This window comes from Macrobrachium nipponense, chromosome 18 (genome assembly GCF_015104395.2).
Source record: "Macrobrachium nipponense isolate FS-2020 chromosome 18, ASM1510439v2, whole genome shotgun sequence".
Lineage (NCBI taxonomy): Eukaryota > Metazoa > Arthropoda > Malacostraca > Decapoda > Palaemonidae > Macrobrachium > Macrobrachium nipponense.
This window is the reverse complement of record NC_087211.1, coordinates 73,103,208-73,122,500: the sequence shown is the minus strand read 5'-3', so window position 1 is coordinate 73,122,500 and position 19,293 is coordinate 73,103,208. Positions and strand designations below refer to the sequence as shown.

At 41.7% G+C, this 19,293-nt stretch overlaps 1 protein-coding gene across 2 annotated transcripts in view; it reads right to left on the bottom strand.

The window, feature by feature from the left end:
* Nucleotides 1–18,371, bottom strand: part of LOC135197167 (uncharacterized) — a 52,346-nt gene extending 33,975 nt beyond the window's left edge. For both annotated transcript variants that reach the window (XM_064224148.1, XM_064224149.1), the window contains exons 1-6: nt 18,213–18,371; nt 15,647–15,750; nt 14,450–14,624; nt 12,857–12,941; nt 2,432–2,516; nt 1,838–1,970 (exon numbers count right to left, since the gene is read on the bottom strand). In XM_064224148.1, coding sequence (XP_064080218.1) covers nt 1,838–1,970; nt 2,432–2,516; nt 12,857–12,941; nt 14,450–14,624; nt 15,647–15,750; nt 18,213–18,270 — 640 coding nt within the window. In that variant the 5' untranslated portion in view covers nt 18,271–18,371. The remainder of the gene's footprint in view (nt 1–1,837; nt 1,971–2,431; nt 2,517–12,856; nt 12,942–14,449; nt 14,625–15,646; nt 15,751–18,212) is intronic.
* Between the last annotated feature and the right edge of the window lie 922 nt (nt 18,372–19,293).

The window sequence follows — 19,293 nt, the reverse complement described above, 5'->3', positions numbered from 1 at the left end:
CAAGGGTCTACATGAAACAGGTCACAACTAATATTAAAATTACAATGGGAAGTAAGTTGTATAATGGCAGATTCTAAAAGATTTCGTGATAAGACATCTTTTGATCTTGCAATTACTGAACTACCAATCCAATTCATCCAGTGGTTGTTTTCACTTAAATGAATGAATATTGCAATACTCTAGTTAGGCTCACTGGGATTCTTACCATGTTTTGTAATTACCGACCTCACTTCCTATCCCTCGAAACCCCTTCTCTTTCTATTTTTTTTTATTTTCCTTGAAATCTGGGAGGGAATTTTACTCAGATGCAAGAGGGGCATGCAAGAGTGGTCCAAATATTAGAGGGGGCATGGAATTAAAAAGGTTAAGAACCACTGATCTTGAAAATAAGGGATGGAGTGGTTGACCAAGAAAATATGGAATGGAGTGGTTGACCTAGAAAATATGGAATGGAGTGGTTGACCTAGAAAATATGGAATGGAGTGGTTGACCTAGAAAATATGGAATGGAGTGGTTGACCTAGAAAATATGGGATGGAGGTGGTGACCTAGGATGGAGTGGTTGACCTAGATATGGAGGACGTGGTTGACCTAGAAAATATGGAATGGAGTGGTTGACCTAGAAAATATGGAATGGAGTGGTTGACCTAGAAAATATGGAATGGAGTGGTTGACCTAGAAAATATGGAATGGAGTGGTTGACCTAGAAAATATGGGAGAGGAAGTACATGCATCTAAGGGTGGAACCAGCAGAAACTCCCACAGTTGCACTTCTAAGTAACAATTAAAGGTGTTGGATAGCAAGACTGAATGATGGAAGCGAGAATGAAAGTTACTTAAAAGGCTAGGAATAGTATGCAGTTAGGGGCCAAATAAATGCTACAAGCACCCTTTAGTAATTCATTTCCAAGGCACTAGAGACCACAGTGCGTCATCAGTCAAGGAAGACAAAAGGATCTTCTGGTTACCACGTCCTAGCCTTACAATCCAGAGGACCAACCTGATGTGCCAAGACACTGCTGTAGAGAGACACTACAAAGACTCCAAGGATTCTGTCTAACAAAAGAATGGAATGGAATGGAATGTAAAATTGAGGCTGGAGCACTAAATGGGAACTTTTGAGAGTAAAAAGATTTTAAAGGTGTAGGAGGAGGAAAACCTCAGTCTCACTATGATACAATTGCTAGGAAAGGGTGAAAAGTAAGATGGAAGAAAAAGAATATGAACTGAGATACAGGAAAAGGAATGAAAGGGGTTTCAGCTTGAGGTTGAAGAGATCCTGCTAAGAACCTTAAGCAATGCCTACTTTGCACACTGTGGAGTACAATGACAGCACTACCCGCTACCGGGTACATCCATATATACTTATATATTAAGTGTTCCCCACGTATTCGCGGGGGATATGTACCAGACACCCCCGTGAATGGCTATAACCCGCGAATAGTTGGATACCCTACAAAAACGCTTAAAATGGCCTATTTTGTTAGTTATAACTCAAAAAAAAATAACTAACTCAAGAAAAAACTACTAAAAATGTTTATACCTGGTTTTTTAAATAGTTTTATAACAAAATGTGCATTTTAGGATGAAATTGATAAAAAAACCCAGGAATTTGTGGATATTTCTCATAGAAAAATACAGCAAATACACAAATTTCCCGCAGATAATGGTTGGATATGTTCCTGAGAGAAATCTGCTAATGCGTGAATCCGCAAATCCGGAGAACGTGAATATGGGAGGCCCACAGTATATATAATATCACATGCTTGTGCATGTATTGACTTAAAAGGGGATAAGATTTATGCACATTAAAGAAAAGAACACAGGAAGCATCTTACCTGCATCCCTGCAAGATACAATCAAGTTCTCAATTGTAGATCCATGTTTCCTGTCCCACTGACCTGTGGCCGAGCACAAATAAACACCTGCGCCCCCATCGTCCCCAGTGCCATTCAGGGCACTGAATCGCTCCTGGGGACAGAGAGCATCAGCGGATTTCATTAAAAATATCCTTCTCACTTAGAAAGGATAAGTAGTAAGGTCAAAATGATTGTATAAGGATGACTCTTGTATATAATAAATGGAATGGAATATAAAATCTAGGCTATATGTCAAAGGGACACTGCAAAGGGCCTTGAGTAATGCCTACAGTGCAATGCGTGAGGTCCACTAATGGCACTACACTATACGGGGACGTGCACTTGTTCACTTCTGTACAAAAATGGTCATGAAATCATTGATGCATGCATAATACACTCCTTTTAGTGAACATCAAAAGTCATGCAGGATTGTGAAAAATGAGACATTTCCGAAGTGCAAAAAGACGAGTTTCTCTCAATTACATATTTTGCATGGCGTAACATGTTAAAGTCTCTTGTCTACACGAGTTTGAGTTTGAGCTACTAGTTCAACCATTTTTCTGAAGTACTTACCACATGACTTTCTCTGATGCTATTGCTACCCTGGCATTGTACCATGAGCAATGTCAACACAGGGACGTTCCTGTCATCCCCACACCTGCAATGAGAGCATATCTCATAATAACAAAAATATTTAATTAAAATATACTCACAGTAGCACGTATATTTAACGATGAAACTGTATAAATAGTTTTCGGGACTGGTTCCAAAACCTATTGATACAGTTTTATCGTAAAATACTGTATGCACATATACATAACTGTGGGTTTGATTCTCCAATAATAATAATAATAATAATAATAATAATAATAATAATAATAATATCACTTCATTTCACCTCTTGGCCAATACAATATACATGAAAAATACACAGCGGATACTATAATTAAAACACTTCTACACAATAGCCAGCAGCAGCTAGTAAACTAACAATGCGCTTTCTATTTACAGAAGCACAAACAATTGCGACCTCTTCAGCACTTACACACAAACACATACTCATACACACAGCAGATTCATACCTTAGATGCAGCCCGTTTCATTCCTTTTACTGTACCTCTGTTCATATTCTCTTCCATCTTATTTTCCCATCCCTCTCTCTTAACAACTGATTCATAGTAAACCTGTGATGCTTTCCTCCTGTTACACCTTTCAAAACTTTTTACGGTCAATTTCTGTCTCAGTGCTGAATGATCTCACAAGTGCCAGCGCTTGGCCTCTGGCCTATATTCAATATTCTATTCTGTTCAATAATACAAAAGAACCGCTTACCTCAAGGAAAAGGAAAAGAAAGTATAAGGCTTATTCACAGAGTATCCATCCCAGATCTATTTATGCTTATGTATGGGGCAGAACAAGACAACGAATCATTTATCAATAAAAAAAAATATGATCAGAACCATAAGTTTTCTATCTTGCAATTAGAAATGACACACAAGAAATATGTGCAGTTCTCTGCAGTTCTTGGGTCCTGTGTCCTATTTTTTTTTTTCCTTTCATGCATAACCAACGCTGATTTGGGTAAACTTTTAAGGGCTGCTCTATGAGCAAGAGCCTGTGCTGGCATAACACCAGCTCAGTCAAAAACGACAACTGGAATAAAGTGGAACCCCCGTGTTCGCGTTCTCCGGATTCGCGGAATCACGCATTCGCAGATTTGTCTCTGGAACATTTCCTCTCATTATTTGTGGAAAATTCGCCTGTTCGCAGCATTTTTCTACGAGAAATATCTAGAAATTCGAGCTTCTTATATAAATTTTCATCATAAAATGCACTTTTTGTGATAAAACTATTAAAAAAAACCAGGTATAAACATTTTTTGTGGGTTTTTCTTGAGTTTAATCTAACAAAATAGGAGGTTTAAAGCATCTTTATAGGGGTTCCAAGTATTCGCTGGTTCTAACTATTCACGTGGGGGTCTGGTATGCATCCCCCACGAATACAGGTGGGGGGGTTTGACCGCTGTACTTACCTTTAGTATCACCCGGGTATTTCTGGGCTCAGTTCGTGTCGCTACGTGAAATAATCCTAAAGTTCATTATTTCTAGGTAAATAATACTAACATATACCAGAGAAAAATAAATTCAGGAGGATGTCAGTATAACTGACTCGCTCACCCTAAATAAAAGAGGGTGTCGGTATGGTTTCTGGGGTGAGTGAGACCACTACCACGAACCTCTTGCCATTTAGAATTCTCCTACACCAGAATCCCCCTCCTGAAAGAGCCGATCCACAGTCGGAGACAGCAACTACTACTACTACGCTACGTACCACGCCGACTGCAGCGCCTCTGGTGGTCATCCTTTTTCGTTAGTGAACTAGGTAGCACGTGCCATTTTTTTCTCTGTGCTTTTGGTGTACTTTTCCCTGGAATTATATTCACCATGGAACTAGCAGCTATTGCCGCAGCTAAGTTAAGTACCCCGAAAGGTTTGGAATTAGTTTTTGTCAGCCAGGGTCCTTTATTTACCGTTTTTTAGGTCCAAAATGGTCCCCTGGTCTGGCGCATGGCGGTCGGCGGCTCGCCTCGTGTTTGGTTAGATTTCTCGGTCTCCTATACCGTGACATCTATCATATAATTTAACCTTTTATGGGTTATATTACGTGTTACACAAGTTCCCATTATCTTTTTACATCGTATTATTCGGGAATTCATTGCCTATACCTTAGATTCACGTTCATGCATGCATGTCTCTTTGTCTAGGGGTTTAGGCGCTAGAGTGATTAATTTTTTCCTTCTAGTCCAGTATCCTGGCTATTGCCTTCCTTTTACGTGTCGGCTAAGGCTGGCTTCTGAGCAGTTGGCTCGTTTTCATCGGGGAACTAGCCTACTTCTCCTGGACGTCCCTTTCTCTCTCACTCGTGTTTTCCCTCTCTCTCTTTTGACGATGTAAAAATTTTATTTTTATTATTTTGTAGGGTTAGCTTTTAGGGCGACCAGTTTAGCCTAGGTGGTCTTGTTGCATTGATCTTCTTGGTCCAACTGTGTTCAGTTTTGTTGCATTATCGCCCCTTGGTCCTCTCAGGGTCACGTGGTCGCTCGGCCTAGGCTGTTTTGTTGCATTATCACCTCTTGGTCCACATGCGATCGCGTGGTGCCTCTGGTCGCCCTAGTCCCAGTCCCCTTCCCTCCCTCCCGTACGGAAGGGGGGGTCTGTCCTAGCTCGCTTACGGTCGCTATGGCAACCATCCGAGTACCTCTCCCTCCTCCCCCCTGTTAGGGAGGTCACGGGAGTTCGGGACAGCTGTGAGCACTGGTGGGCCGCATACTCTCTTTGAGCTCTGGGGGAGCTCCGGAGTGGTCAGAGGCGGGGGTTGGCCACCCCCCCTCTGGTGGCTTCGGTTCTTCTCCGGCGTTCCTTGGGTCTGGTTTCTCTTCCCCCCAACTCCTTGTTATTTACCCCTTCGCCTGCGGACGGTGCGCCTGCTTGCTATCCAGGTGTACCTTCGGTTGTCGGGGGGGTGACTGGCTCCGCCAGCCACCGGAGGGGGAGACATATCCATTTGTCCTACATGCTTTCCCTAACCCACGTAGTCCCTTCGTCATCCGGCGGAGGACTTGCTTGCTATCCGAGCACTCCTCTAGTTGTCGGAGGTGTTTTATGGCGGAGCTGCACGCTCCATAAATAACTATTTATTTCATTTAATTCTAGTTTTATTATGGGTAATCCTCTCTCGTTCTCCGGCATGGTGTACTACTCCTTGGAACTCATTATGGGTGTATAGAAGCATCTGGTTGATTCATATTCTCCTCTCCGGTGTACACCGGAGTTTTACCAACCAGTTACTAGGTCATAGACCCCCTTCCACACGGAGTTCAGGGGGGTATTATGCCCAATAATTTTAAGCTACTCCGGCATGCAACGGAGTATCATAGTAGCCCTGTGAGTGTACTACGTTGATACTTATGTATCTATTCACTTACAGGCTACTAACTGTCAGGAGGCAGGGTGCAACGCCGTCCTCCAGGACCCCTGCGGACATGAGGTCTGCAGATTCCACGCTCCTTGTGCTACCCGCCACAATGAGCTGATCGTCTGGCACCACGAGGCTTGTTCCATTTGTTACGATTTGGTGGGCCAGTTTTTGGACGGAGTAAGTATATACCGGTGTAAGGTTTGTTCTTTACGTGGCATATACTGTTACATGACCTAATGTTAATTTGCTATATGGTTATATGTGTCATTTGTTAATGATCCGTCCTCGGGGCTTCGTTGTAACGATTACAATGACCCTCTTTTCCAGGCTACCGCCGTTAAGGAAGCCGCGTCGGCTACCCTGCGGGCCTGGGTGGGAGGCTTCGGCAAAAATGTGTCGAAGGGACAGCCATACATATTGGACAAGAAGATGGCTATCCAGATCTTCCCAGGCAGGAAGTCGACGGGGTACGTGGATCCCACCGCGGCAGCTCCGACGATTGCAAGCATCCAACAACAGGTGGAGCAAGCCTTTATTGAAGGAGGAGGCCAAGACATCGCGGCGGATGTAGCGACTCTAGACCTCAATATAGAGCTAATGGCGGTAGGTACAGATGATTTGTTAGTTGAGGTAGGTTTGTTAGGTGCCCAAGGGCTTCCCTTGGGTGCTTCTGGATCTTCTTCGCCTGTCCCTTCATCCTCTTCCTTTCAAGGCTTCACGGGATCTGAGATCCCTACTAGCACGCCAGCTGCCTCTGTAGTCCCCAAAGTAAAGGGGCAAAGAGAGCAGAAGACCCTTCAGAAGACGTCGTCTAAGAAGACATCGTCTTCTTCATCTTCTCGGAAGTCTCCGGCTAACCATCCCGGAGCAGAGAAGTCGAAGTCCTCCTCTTCTTTGCATTCGAAAGGGTCGAGAGGTAAATCCTCTAAGGAGAAGGCCCGTGCTCCCGCCGAGACAGTACCCTCTCCCGCTACCGGAGGAGTAACTCCTCCGGTGACCCCTGTCGGGGCCAGTTCAACTGGTCCCTTCAATCCTGCTGCATTCACGGCAGGGGTTATGCAGCAAGTAGGAGACTTGGTCGGATCTCTGAATACGAGATTCGAGAAGATGTTCGCTCAATTCTCCACCACGCTGAATCAGTCTGGACAGTCGATTCAGAATATTTCTGAACGTCTGTCTGACCAGAAGAACCGGCTGGCATGACTGAGCCAAGCACCTCAGGCCGATCTCCCTGTAGTAGGCGCCGGACTGGCCCAGTTGCCTGACTACAATACCCTTCCTTCCTTCTCTATGAGCAATCCTTGGAGGGTAGCAGTCTATGCGCCCTACAAGGATGGCATGATCTCCATCCCGGACTATGGAACTCGAAGGATCGAGGACTTCGAGTTCCATCCAGCCGGCCTGCAGCCTCCTCTCATGGGTTATGCCAGGCTTACGGAGACGGCATTGAACAGAGAAGATAAGATTCCCAAGGAGACGGTGTTGTACAGCCGCGACCATGCTCAGAGGGAATGGGTACATTGCCTGGAGGATTGGGATTGTACCAGTACCAGACTCCAGGCATTTAAGAGTCCCTTCACTATCTTTGCCACAGAGGAGGAGGCACCGCTCCCCTTCACGACTAAGTTAGCTGAGGTTACCCTACAGGCTGTCATGAAGGATGAACCCCTTCCTCAGCTCAGGGAATTGGACCCTACGTCCCCACTCTTCCCTGCATTTGGTGAGCTTTGGGAGAACTTACCGGCCACTTTCACGGTAGGTAAGCTCAAACCGGACTGTGCCATAGAACAGTTCGGCGAGAGGTTGCCTAGGTTACCGTATAACCTCATACAAGCTGAGTTTGAGGCAAGAACAAGGCTAGGAAGGACGTTGAACACTCTAGTGATGACCGAAGTGGCTGCTCTGACTTATGGTACGGAGCCTTTATTTAAGCTCCTAGCCAAGTCCCAGACGCAAACTGTACAGTCTGATCTGTACGAGTTTGCGCTGGCTAGAAGGAACTGTAGGAAACATGTCCTTCAGGAAGCAACGATTCGACATGAGCCGAATAAGTTGCTTTCCTCAAATATCTGGGGGGCAGACCTCTTTCCGGAATCGGCCATAAACGAGGTACAGCACAAAGCAACGAGGCTTAACCAAAGCCTCAGAGCTCGTTGGGGTCTCTCCAATAAGAGGAAACTAAAGAAAACTAAGAGGTTCCCACCCTACCAGAAACAGCAACAGCAGCAATTCATACAAGCTGTCCCGATCTCTCAACCAGGACAACCGGCAGCTACAAAGGGGCAGAATCAGCCCATCCTCCTGTTGTCCCCACAGAGCCAGCCCTCGACCTCTTACGCTGTTTCCCCGGCTTTCAACCAGGTGTTTGAAAGCCAAGCCTTTCAAACCTTCAATAGGTTCGCAAGGGGAAGCAGGGCTAGAGGGGCCTTTCGGCAGAGGGGTGCAGGAAGAGCTACCAACACAGGCAAGCACTTCCGTGGAGGACGAGGAGCACGTCCCGCACAACAGCAGTGAGAGCTCCCAGGTAGGAGGGAGGCTGTTCCTCTTCCGCCACAGGTGGGGGTTCAGCAATTGGGCACAGAGCATTGTGTCCAAAGGGCTGGGATGGAGTTGGATCAAAGGTCCCCCTCCAACCAAATCATTCCTTCAGCTACCAACAAAGGAATTGGCAGATTATGCAGAAGAGCTCCTTCAGAAAGGGGTAGTGTCAAGGGTCAAGCATTTAAAGTTTCAAGGACGCTTATTCAGCGTGCCAAAGAAAGGCTCATCAAAAAGAAGAATAATCTTAGACTTGTCCTGGCTAAACTTATTCATTTGTTGCGACAAGTTCAAAATGCTGACCATCTCGCAGGTGTGGACCTTACTTCCCCGTGGGGCCGTCGCCACCTCTATCGATCTTACAGACGCATACTATCATATCCCAATTGCAAGACACTTTCGCCCATACCTAGGCTTCAAGCTGGGAGATCAGGCATTCTCTTTCAAAGTGATGCCCTTCGGGCTGAACATAGCCCCCAGGGTGTTCACGAAAATGCCGGAAGTAGTAGTTCAACAACTGAGATCACAAGGGATAATGGTAGTAGTGTACCTCGACGATTGGCTAATTTGGGTGTCAACCATCGAGGAATGCCTCAGAGCCACAAACAAAGTAATTCAATTCCTGAAACATCTAGGGTTCCAAATAAACAGGACAAAGTCCAGACTCACACCGGAGTCTCGTTTTCAATGGCTCGGCATTCAATGGGATTTGACCTCCCACAATCTGTCAATTCCTGCGGTCAAAACGAAGGGAATAGCCAAGTTAGTAAAGCAACTCCTCAGGAACAAACGAGCATCAAGGAGAAACCAGGAAAGGATCCTAGGTTCACTCCAGTTTGCATCAGTGACGGATGTTCTGTTAAAAGCAAGGCTGAAAGACATAAATCGAGTTTGGCGCTCAAGGGCAAATGTCAAATCTCGAGACAAGTTGTCAGTAATCCCGCAAGCAATCATCTCCGTCCATGGGTGGAGTCAAAGAATCTGTCCAAGTCAGTTCCTCTTCAACATCCTCCTCCGTCGTTGACTATCCACACGGACGCCTCGCTAAGCGGGTGGGGAGGATATTCTCAGTTCAAGGAACCTGGTCACGTCAGTTCCGCCAGCTTCACATAAATGTATTGGAAGCTATGGCAGTGTTCCTCACTCTGAAGAGGCTTCTTCCACCAAAGAACTCGCATATAAAACTGGTCTTGGACAGCGCAGTAGTAGTACATTGCATCAACAGGGGAGGATCCAAATCAAAACATGTGAACCATGTCATGATAGCCATTTTCTCCCTAGCAAACAAGTACAAATGGCATCTATCCTCCACCCACTTGGCGGGAGTAAGGAACGTGATAGCAGGCGCCCTGTCCTGATCAGTTCCTCTAGAATCAGAGTGGTCCCTGGGCAACAAGTCATTCCAGTGGATACGCCGGAGTGTTCCGGGGCTTCAGGTGGATCTTTTCGCATCTCAAGCAAACCACAAGCTACCTTGCTATGTGGCCCCCAACCTGGACCCTCTGGCATATGCCATAGACACTATGTCCATAGATTGGAATCAGTGGAAGAAGATATACATCTTTCCTCCAGTGAATCTTCTATTGAAAGTACTGAACAAACTCAGGACTTTCAAGGGACAAGTAGCTCTAGTAGCCCCGGACTGGCCCAAGAGCAACTGGTACCCTCTGCTCCTGGAATTGGGTCTTCGACCTTGACGGATTCCCAATCCCAAACTATCTCAGTCAGTACAAATGAGGACTGTTCGCTTCCTCAGGAATTCTCAAAACCCTAACTTTATGGACTTCATGAAGTTTGAGGCTAAAAAAGATGCAGATATCGATCCTCAGAATATTCTTTTCTTAGAATCAGATAAGAGGGAATCAACTTTGAGACAGTACGATTCTGCTGTTAAGAAGTTAGCATCTTTCCTGAAGGAAACAAACACCACAACCATGACAGTCAATTCAGCTATATCCTTCTTCAGATCTTTATTTGAAAAAGGATTAGCAGCTAGTACTATTACCACTAATAAATCAGCTTTAAAGAAAATCTTTCAGTTGGGTTTTCAAATCGACTTAACAGACTCTTACTTTACGTCTATTCCTAAAGCTTGTGCTAGGCTCAGACCTTCTGAAAGACCTAGTTCAGTATCATGGTTTTTGAATGATGTCCTCAAACTGGCCTCAGACACTGACAACACTTCTTGCTCATTCATAATGTTACTAAGAAAGACACTATTCTTGCTGAGTCTGGCCTCAGGAGCTAGAATATCAGAACTGTCGGCTCTTTCCAGAGATGCGGGACATGTAGAATTCCTCCCTTCAGGAGAGGTTCTACTTTCACCAGATCGTAGTTTTCTGGCAAAAAATGAGGATCCTTTGATGAGATGGGCCCCTTGGAAAGTCATCCCTCTTCCTCAAGACCCTTCTCTGTCCAGTGATGACCTTACGAGCCTTTCTGTCTAGGACATCCTCTAGATCCTCAGGCCCCCTCTTCATGAGGGAAAGAGGTGGTACTATCTCAATAAAAGGTATCAGGCAGCAGATCCTTTACTTCATTAAACAAGCAAACCCTGAATCATTTCCAAAAGCCCATGACATCAGGGCAGTAGCCACCTCCATTAATTACTTCCAGCATATGAACTTTGACGACTTAAAAAAGTATACGTACTGGCTGGAAATCGCCGACAGTTTTCAAGCGTCATTATCTGAAGTCCTTAGAATCTTTAAAATTTCCGGCAGTGGCAGCGGGAAACATAGTTTCCCCTGACATTGCACAGTAGTTGTAGTTGAAGATCCAGATCTCCTTTCTACCTGCCTCAACTAATATTTCACCTAACTACCGTTATGCTCTATATGGTCCTTTAGCCTTAGCTGCTTAAGATGATGTTTATAGTGGTGTGTCCCTTATTTTTATGCTAGGGGCACCCACAACTTTATTGTAAATATTATGATTCTGGTTGGTGTTGCTCCCCTTATTTTTATGCTAGGGTAGCACACCGACATTTATCAATGTACCATTTATTAATAATAATTATAAGTTTAGTGAGTAATTTTCCCAATATGCATTGTAACTCACTAATATTGTTTAAGTTATCATAACTAGTATAAGTTTAATTTTAAGGTTAACTATATGTCTGCATTATTTACTTTAAGTTAACTTTATCTGTATGATAACTTGTAAGTTCTCAATAACATTATATTTATTTGTTTTACTTTTTAGTTTTATTGAGACCTTCCACTTTTGCTTTACAATCTTGTGCTATTTCTCTGGTAATATTTCACGTAGCGACACAAACTGAGCCCAAAAAAGGGATTTTGACGAAGGAAAAATCTATTTCTGGGCGAGGGTTCGTGTCGCCCAGTGAAATCCCCCCCTATGTCCCGCCCTGCAGCCCAAGATTGGCATCTAACGACAAGGATGACCACCAGAGGCGCTGCAGTCGGCGTGGTACGTAGCGTAGTAGTAGTAGTTGCTGTCTCCGACTGTGGATCGGCTCTTTCAGGAGGGGGATTCTGGTGTAGGAGAATTCTAAATGGCAAGAGGTTCGTGGTAGTGGTCTCACTCGCCCCAGAAACCATACCGACACCCTCTTTTATTTAGGGGGAGCGAGTCAGTTATACTGACATCCTCCTGAATTTATTTTTCTCTGGTATATGTTAGTATCATTTACCTAGAAATAATGAACTTTAGGATTATTTCACTGGGCGACACAAACCCTCGCCCAGAAATAGATTTTTCCTTCGTCAAAATCCCTTTTATCCACCTATGCGTACCTCCGAGGAGCTAGTACTAAACATGGCAGAAGCTCAATGAAACGTCGCTTTTAGTACTAGCCCCTCGGGGATCAAAGTATTACTATACATGCCCATTTCTATGTATATTAATACATTATATCTTTGATCCCCGAGGGGTTGGTACTAAACACGGCATCCCATTGAGCATCTGTCATATTTAGTACTAGCACCTGAGGTGACGCGTAGGTGGATACATACCGGGTTAATACCCTTACCTTTTCGAGTTCCTGCGTAATAAAAGCCAAAAATAAAAAGGTAAAATGACATTGTGTGTATAATCTGCCAAACTGGAGAACCCATTCAGGTTAAACAATGAAAACCCATACAGCAAATAGGTAGATTTTTGGTTAGTACGATGGTCATTTTTACAATAAAAAATTTATGGCTGTTAAGTAAGTATGAACGTTCATTGACTTTTTTTTTTATCAAACTCATCTTTTACTGCAGTTAAAACTGTTAAAAGCAAAAGCACACTTCCAGTGGTATGACCATAGTTGGTCCATTGCAGTTTATAAAGACCAGTCAAGCTATCTATTTAACTAACCTAACCTAACCCACTCACTAGCCTGCTGTTACTTGACAGGGCTTAGCCCCCAAAATCATTAGTAGTTATTGAAAGCCTAAATATGTTGTCATGGGACAGTTGCACACGCACACACACATACAGAATACAGTAACCAAGCAAAATGGAAATCCATCTCACCTTGCACCCGAACTTGATCCACTTCCACATATAAGCACCTGAGTCTCGACGCCGTAATCTTGTGGTAGGGGACAAGTAACAGTGCCTGAGGACATGAAGGTGTTTTAAAGTTCTAGTTTGTTCATGAAATTCTCCTTCTTTCACAGTGCTTTGGCTAGAACCATCTTACAAGCCATTACTTGATAATACAGGCAGTCCCCGGGTTACGACGGTCTCGGCTTACGACGTTCCGAGGTTAAGGCACTTTCAATTATATTCATCAGAAATTATTTCCAGGGTTACATCACATGTTCCAGGGTTACAACGCCTACAACACTGATCTGGCAGATGAAATATGACACCAAAAATGCAAAATAATCAATATTTGAAGTTTTTTTGATGAAAAATTCAATAAGAATGCAGTTTACATAGTTTTCAATAGACCTAAAGTATTGAAAGTAAGGGTTTCTTAGGATTTTTGACGATGTTCCAGCTTACGATGATTTTCGGCTTACGACGCATCTCAAGAACGGAACCCCCGTCGTAACCCGGGGACTGCCTGTACTAAGTTATTGTACCAATAAACAAATATTGGGGGCACACGGATACTTTTGTCACAGAAACCATTACGATCAGGGATATCTGATAATCAGTGAAAACAATCCACTTAACAATGATCAGGAGACATAACACTGAAGTCTTACAACCTTGAACCAGTGCTGACGAAGAGGTCTTATGTCACAGAATTCCATATTGCAGGGGGATATAACTTTACATATGGGATGTAAGCCACAGACCCCAATAATACTGAGGACATATGAGACCAATGAACTCGTTATCAAAGAGGATATATGACAGTGAACCCAGTATTACAAATAAGCACCCACGAACCATATACCACAATTGATAAACAGCCACGAACCCAATATTACGAGCAACCCTGAATTCAATACTGAATAAAATGCATAACTTTGTACCCACTATCATTATGGGCACGAGTCACTGACCCCAATAAGTCTGGGGCCATAAGATAGTGAACTTAAAATAATTGGGAATTTATGGCAATGAAATGAAAACAGGATATGAACACATCATTAGAGACACAGTATTGTATGGAGACAAACCAAATAAAATCGACAGCATATGACATTGGACCCAATATTAACTAGAATAAATGAGATCAGACACAATCTTGCTAAGGATATATGACACTCAGCCCATCATCGTTTAGGACATGTGACACTGAACCCAACCGTGCATCTGACGTCCAGGCCAGTCCCTTACGACACTCCTGATTGGCTGTTGATAAGCCAGTCACATGGCTTTTAACTGTCAGTCTCTGGAGAGAGTTCTCATAGGCAGGATGTATGTTCCACCTCTCCTGAGGGATACTTCTTGAAAGACACATCTCTCAAGTAAGGTGGAACATACATCCTGTCTATGTGAACTCTCGAGAGAGACTGAGAGTTTCCAGCCTTGTGATAGGCTCATCAACAGCCAATCAGGAGTGTCGTAAGGGAATGGCCTAGACATCAAATGCACGGTTGATGTGAATCTACTATAAGTAACTAATACCAAATAATTTTGGAGGATAGCTACATTAAGGTCACTTACCAATGGCATCACAGTCAACACTGCTGGGGAAACAGTACGCCCCTAGCTGGGGACATTGACGTTCATTAGCAGAGCAGTCTGTAGAGACCGTGGGCGGCGCAGTGACTGGAGGGGAGGACGGCGTAGTGACTGGCGGGGAGGGCGGCGCAGAGTTTGGGGGGATGATTGCAGTCCCCTGTTTAAAAATGGGGCTCTAGTCAATTATTTTGTTAGTTTATTTATGCATTCATGCATTCCTTCATATAGTACAAGGTGGAAGAGAAGTCTTCTCCCACCTTGATATAGTACTAACTCAAGCTGTATAAGCTTCAACGTACCAAAAAAAAAGGAAAAAAAAATTGCTACTGTTTTTCATCATATACATATAGTATATATATGTATATATATATATATATATATATATATATATATATATATATATCACAGTAGATGCACGTGACTTCATTAAATAAGCGAATACCACAGGAAAATGACATCCAAGCGCTTTCGTCTTTACTAAGACATTCATTCCTTGACAATGTCTTAGTAGAGACGAAAGCGCTTGGATTTCTGACTTTCATTTTCCTGTGGTATTCGCTAATTAATATATACATACATACACATATATATGTATATATATGTATATATATATATATATATATATATATATAATAGAAAAATAAAATCCATAGAAGAGCTTTTAGTATAACATAAAAATGTCTGAATATTAGGTTTACAGTTTCAAAATCTAGGATTCTATATATTTCTCAAGTAATTGTCGAACATGTTTGCATTATTGTTGTTGTTGTTAATAATAATAATAATAATAATAATAATAATAATAATAATAATAATACAATAATAATAATAATAATAATAATAATAATAATAATAATAATAAGAATAATAATAATAATAATATTTAATAAATTAATAATAATAATAATAATAATAAAATAATAATAATAATAGAATAATAATAATAATAATAATAATAATAATAATGAAGGGTTCATTTACTGGCATCTTGCCATTGGCATATAAAACAAAATAAAATAAAAATTCCTTAGCTTTACTGACCACTTACACAAAATACACATACTGTGCATACTGATTGATTCAGTCAGAAATTGATTCATTTCTAAACATGCCATAATAAACATGAGCCTCAAATATCTTCGCAAGATTTAAAATAATAATAAAAAAAGACTTTCTTACCCCACATCCTGGATTGGTGGAGCCAGGGGAACAAAACTGATTTAAGAATGATTGTATGTCAACAGACGTGTCAATCGACTGACAAGAGACGAAGTCATACCCATCTGAAAGAGAACGAAATAAGATTAAATTGGTTCAGTATATGCAGAATGCATCTGTCTATTCAAATGTATTCCTTAAATTTAACCTTTCCCCTCCATAAAATGTGGGTGGCTTCAAGGTGGTCACTGGCACACTCATATATGCTTTATTTGCTAGGCCTAGGATTTATCATCTTTAATTTTTACAATGCAACAACAACTATTCCTCTTGTCCATTTTTAATGCTCAACCATAAAACACAAATGTCGGCTTTAAAAAGTTCAACAAACGTTAGCTGCCCATTTGTCATCAGTAACGTATGAAATTACTCAATAATCCAAGTAACAAATTGAAATGTTTTAAATGCATTAATTTCGACCACCCGAATCATTTAAAAACATTATCATAATCCCGTATTTATCTCTTATTCGTCATTCCAGGCTGTTTAGTAGCTCTGGAATTAGGAAACATTGTTTGGAAGACACCAAGGCCCGTGCACAGGCATATGATAAATCCTAATTCTGTTGCACTGTGAGAACCTGAGCACCAATTTCTTTTATTTATTTTTTTGCAACCGATTTTCGACCTTGATCCTCCTGCTACGACTTCACTGGCGGGGAGGAAAAGATACAAAAAATGCACCTTCTGTAGCTGAAAAAATATTAATTAAACACTTGGCAACTCTCATGGGGAAATAAATAAATAATCCGTGTCGTGAAAAGTCTCATCATGAGGAAAACGGACATCATCATAGATATATTTATATTTTTTTTACATAAAAGATCGCAAAGAAGAAGTTAAAGAGAGACGCCCGACTGTACAAAATCGAAAGTTAAACAAGCACTAGTACTACGCAGCATAAGGAAAATAAAAAGGAGTCAGGAAGCGCAAGATGCAAAGGCATTTCCCAACCAGTGACCTATATACAGTTATACTGCATGGCTTTGGCTTGTTTGTTTGGTCAAATCTTACAATCCGGGTTTGGGAGATGGCCAAAACCAACCATTCGACCCAGGGGCTACAACCAATATGTTCGTGCAGCGACAAACAAAGAAGCAATCACTCATATAGTCTATGCATCTCTGACAATGAAGATGGAGGCTGTGTACGGGAAATCTCCGAATGTTACTAGACTGGTTTCGAACGAAACTTGAGTGGGGACAGGGAATTGTTTATCTAGACCTAGAAACTTGTACCACTACTATAATATATAGGATTAATATCTTGGTGATGACACAGGTGGTGCTTCCTATTTTGACAAAAGGATTCAGCCGTTTACTATATATAGTTATCGTGTGCTACCAGGTTCATTAATGTAAACCTTTAAATGATACCTCGATGACTGTTTGTTTGTACAGTGTTTTTACGTTATATGGAACCAGTGGTTATTCAGCAACGGGACCAACGGCTTTACGTGACTTCCAAACCACGTCGAGAGTGAACTTCTATCACCAGAAATAAACATCTCTCACACCTCAATGGAATGCCCGAGAATCGAACTCGCGGCCACCAAGGTGGAAGGCCAAGACCATACTGTACACGCCTACTGAGTTGCTCTAAGAAACCAACTGTTAGGAGAGGGTGGAAAATAAATGGAAGAAAGAGAATATGAACGGAGTTTACAGTTAAAGGACTGAAAGGTGTTACAACTACAGGGACCGAAATGACGCTACAAAGAACCCTAAGAAATGCCTACAAAACACAGCGTGAGGTAACAGAGTGATTAATATGTTCCAAATTTATTTTGGCTAGGTTTCACGTTCTTCGAAAGCCTTGCAAATCCTTGAAACCCTTTATCATCTTTAGATGTCACTCCAGTCCTATTTGACTCTCTCTCTCTCTCTCGCTCTCTCTCTCTCCTCCCTTCTCCCTCATCTCTCGGTCTATATATATAATCTACATATCTATATATATATATATAATATATATTTATTTATTTATATATGATGTATTGTATATATATACATATATACACATATATACATATGCGCACGCACACACACACACACACACACACACATATATATATATATATATATATATATATATATATATATATAATGTGTGTGTGTGCGTGTAATATAATCCCAAATACCATGCCATAAGTATCGTTTAGTAGCGAATTGACAGTCTTGGGAATAACTTACTCGCAAAGGAAACAGTAACTGATAAGTGGTTCTCCTGGCAGGCACAACAATTATAATTCCCCTTGGGTGAGAGAGTTATTCCAAACTATAGTACGTGGTCAATTCAATATAGAAAATGTCACTCGTGTAAAGGTAACGTGTATTATTATATATTAAATGCGCGTGAGAAATATTCAAGCAAATTTAACACAAAATTTTGTTGGTTAACTCGATTAAGAATCATTCGGGGAAAATATGTTAAATTCAACATCCAGTACAGATAAAGTGAAGTATTTTTCAACAGATTTTGAAGGTTCGAACCTGCAATAATAAATAGCGTAGGAGACAAATCCACCTTACCTCTCGCAAAAAGGAGAAGAGATGTTGTAATCCATATGAGCATCACTGCAGACGACATTTAACTCTACACCGGATGACGATACCTTACAAGAAAGGTGCACACCTTTAACACTAACTGGATACAGCCAGACTGACTTGTTTGTTTCCAACGATGGACATGGACGTAGAGAGGCATCGCCATAAGGCTAGTTGCCAAGTATTATCCGATGTGTGGAAAAACTAACATATTTAGTTAGAATATTCTTTTTTCGGTATCTTACCGATTAAAAAATACCTGAAAACATCATCTGGAATCATTATTGACCTAGTAGCATAATGTCACTCTTTGATATCAACCTCTATTAACTGACTGAACAAGTGGTAAGTGACAACTCTTTCCAGGTGTCCACTTCCAAGAACCTTGGGAAGAGCGGAGAATCGGAGTCTTGACACTAGGGTCAACCTTTGCTTCGGAAAATTCATTTCTCGTCCTATTCATTTGAATACCGATATCGGCACCGCTTGCAGACAATGAATCGATTGAGTTCCATAGACAAGGCGAGATAATTGTTTTATCATATTTATGCCATGTTGAGTATTCACGGCTGAAAGATGACAGTAGGGAATCATGCATTACCGTCAGCATACCTATCACGCAAGGGTTTTCCCGACCAAGCTTGTGAGTTAAGAAATTATGACGTACCTAGAGTGTAAAGTTGTGCAAATCATTGTCCTTTTTTTAATTCTTTTTTCAAAGAGGACATTTACGGTATTTTAAAAAAAAAGTTTTCTTAATAATGAGTAGTATGTTAAATTATGAACTGATTTCTCGTAATAATAAATATGTCATTATGAATTGGGAAACCAGTGAAGTTATTCTCGCGCTGTTTTTTAGTACTAAAGTTGTTGACATTTCCTTAGTGAGTATACTTTAGTGTTACTGTCTAGAGACGTAGATAATTAATCCCTATTTTATTTACTTGCTTATGTATTTACTATGATTATTCGTCATCAGGTACGACCTGAAAAATTCGGCTGACAACCAGAGACACAAGTCACTTCTCAAGTCATTGAGAAGTATGCTGTTGGTAACATAACATTC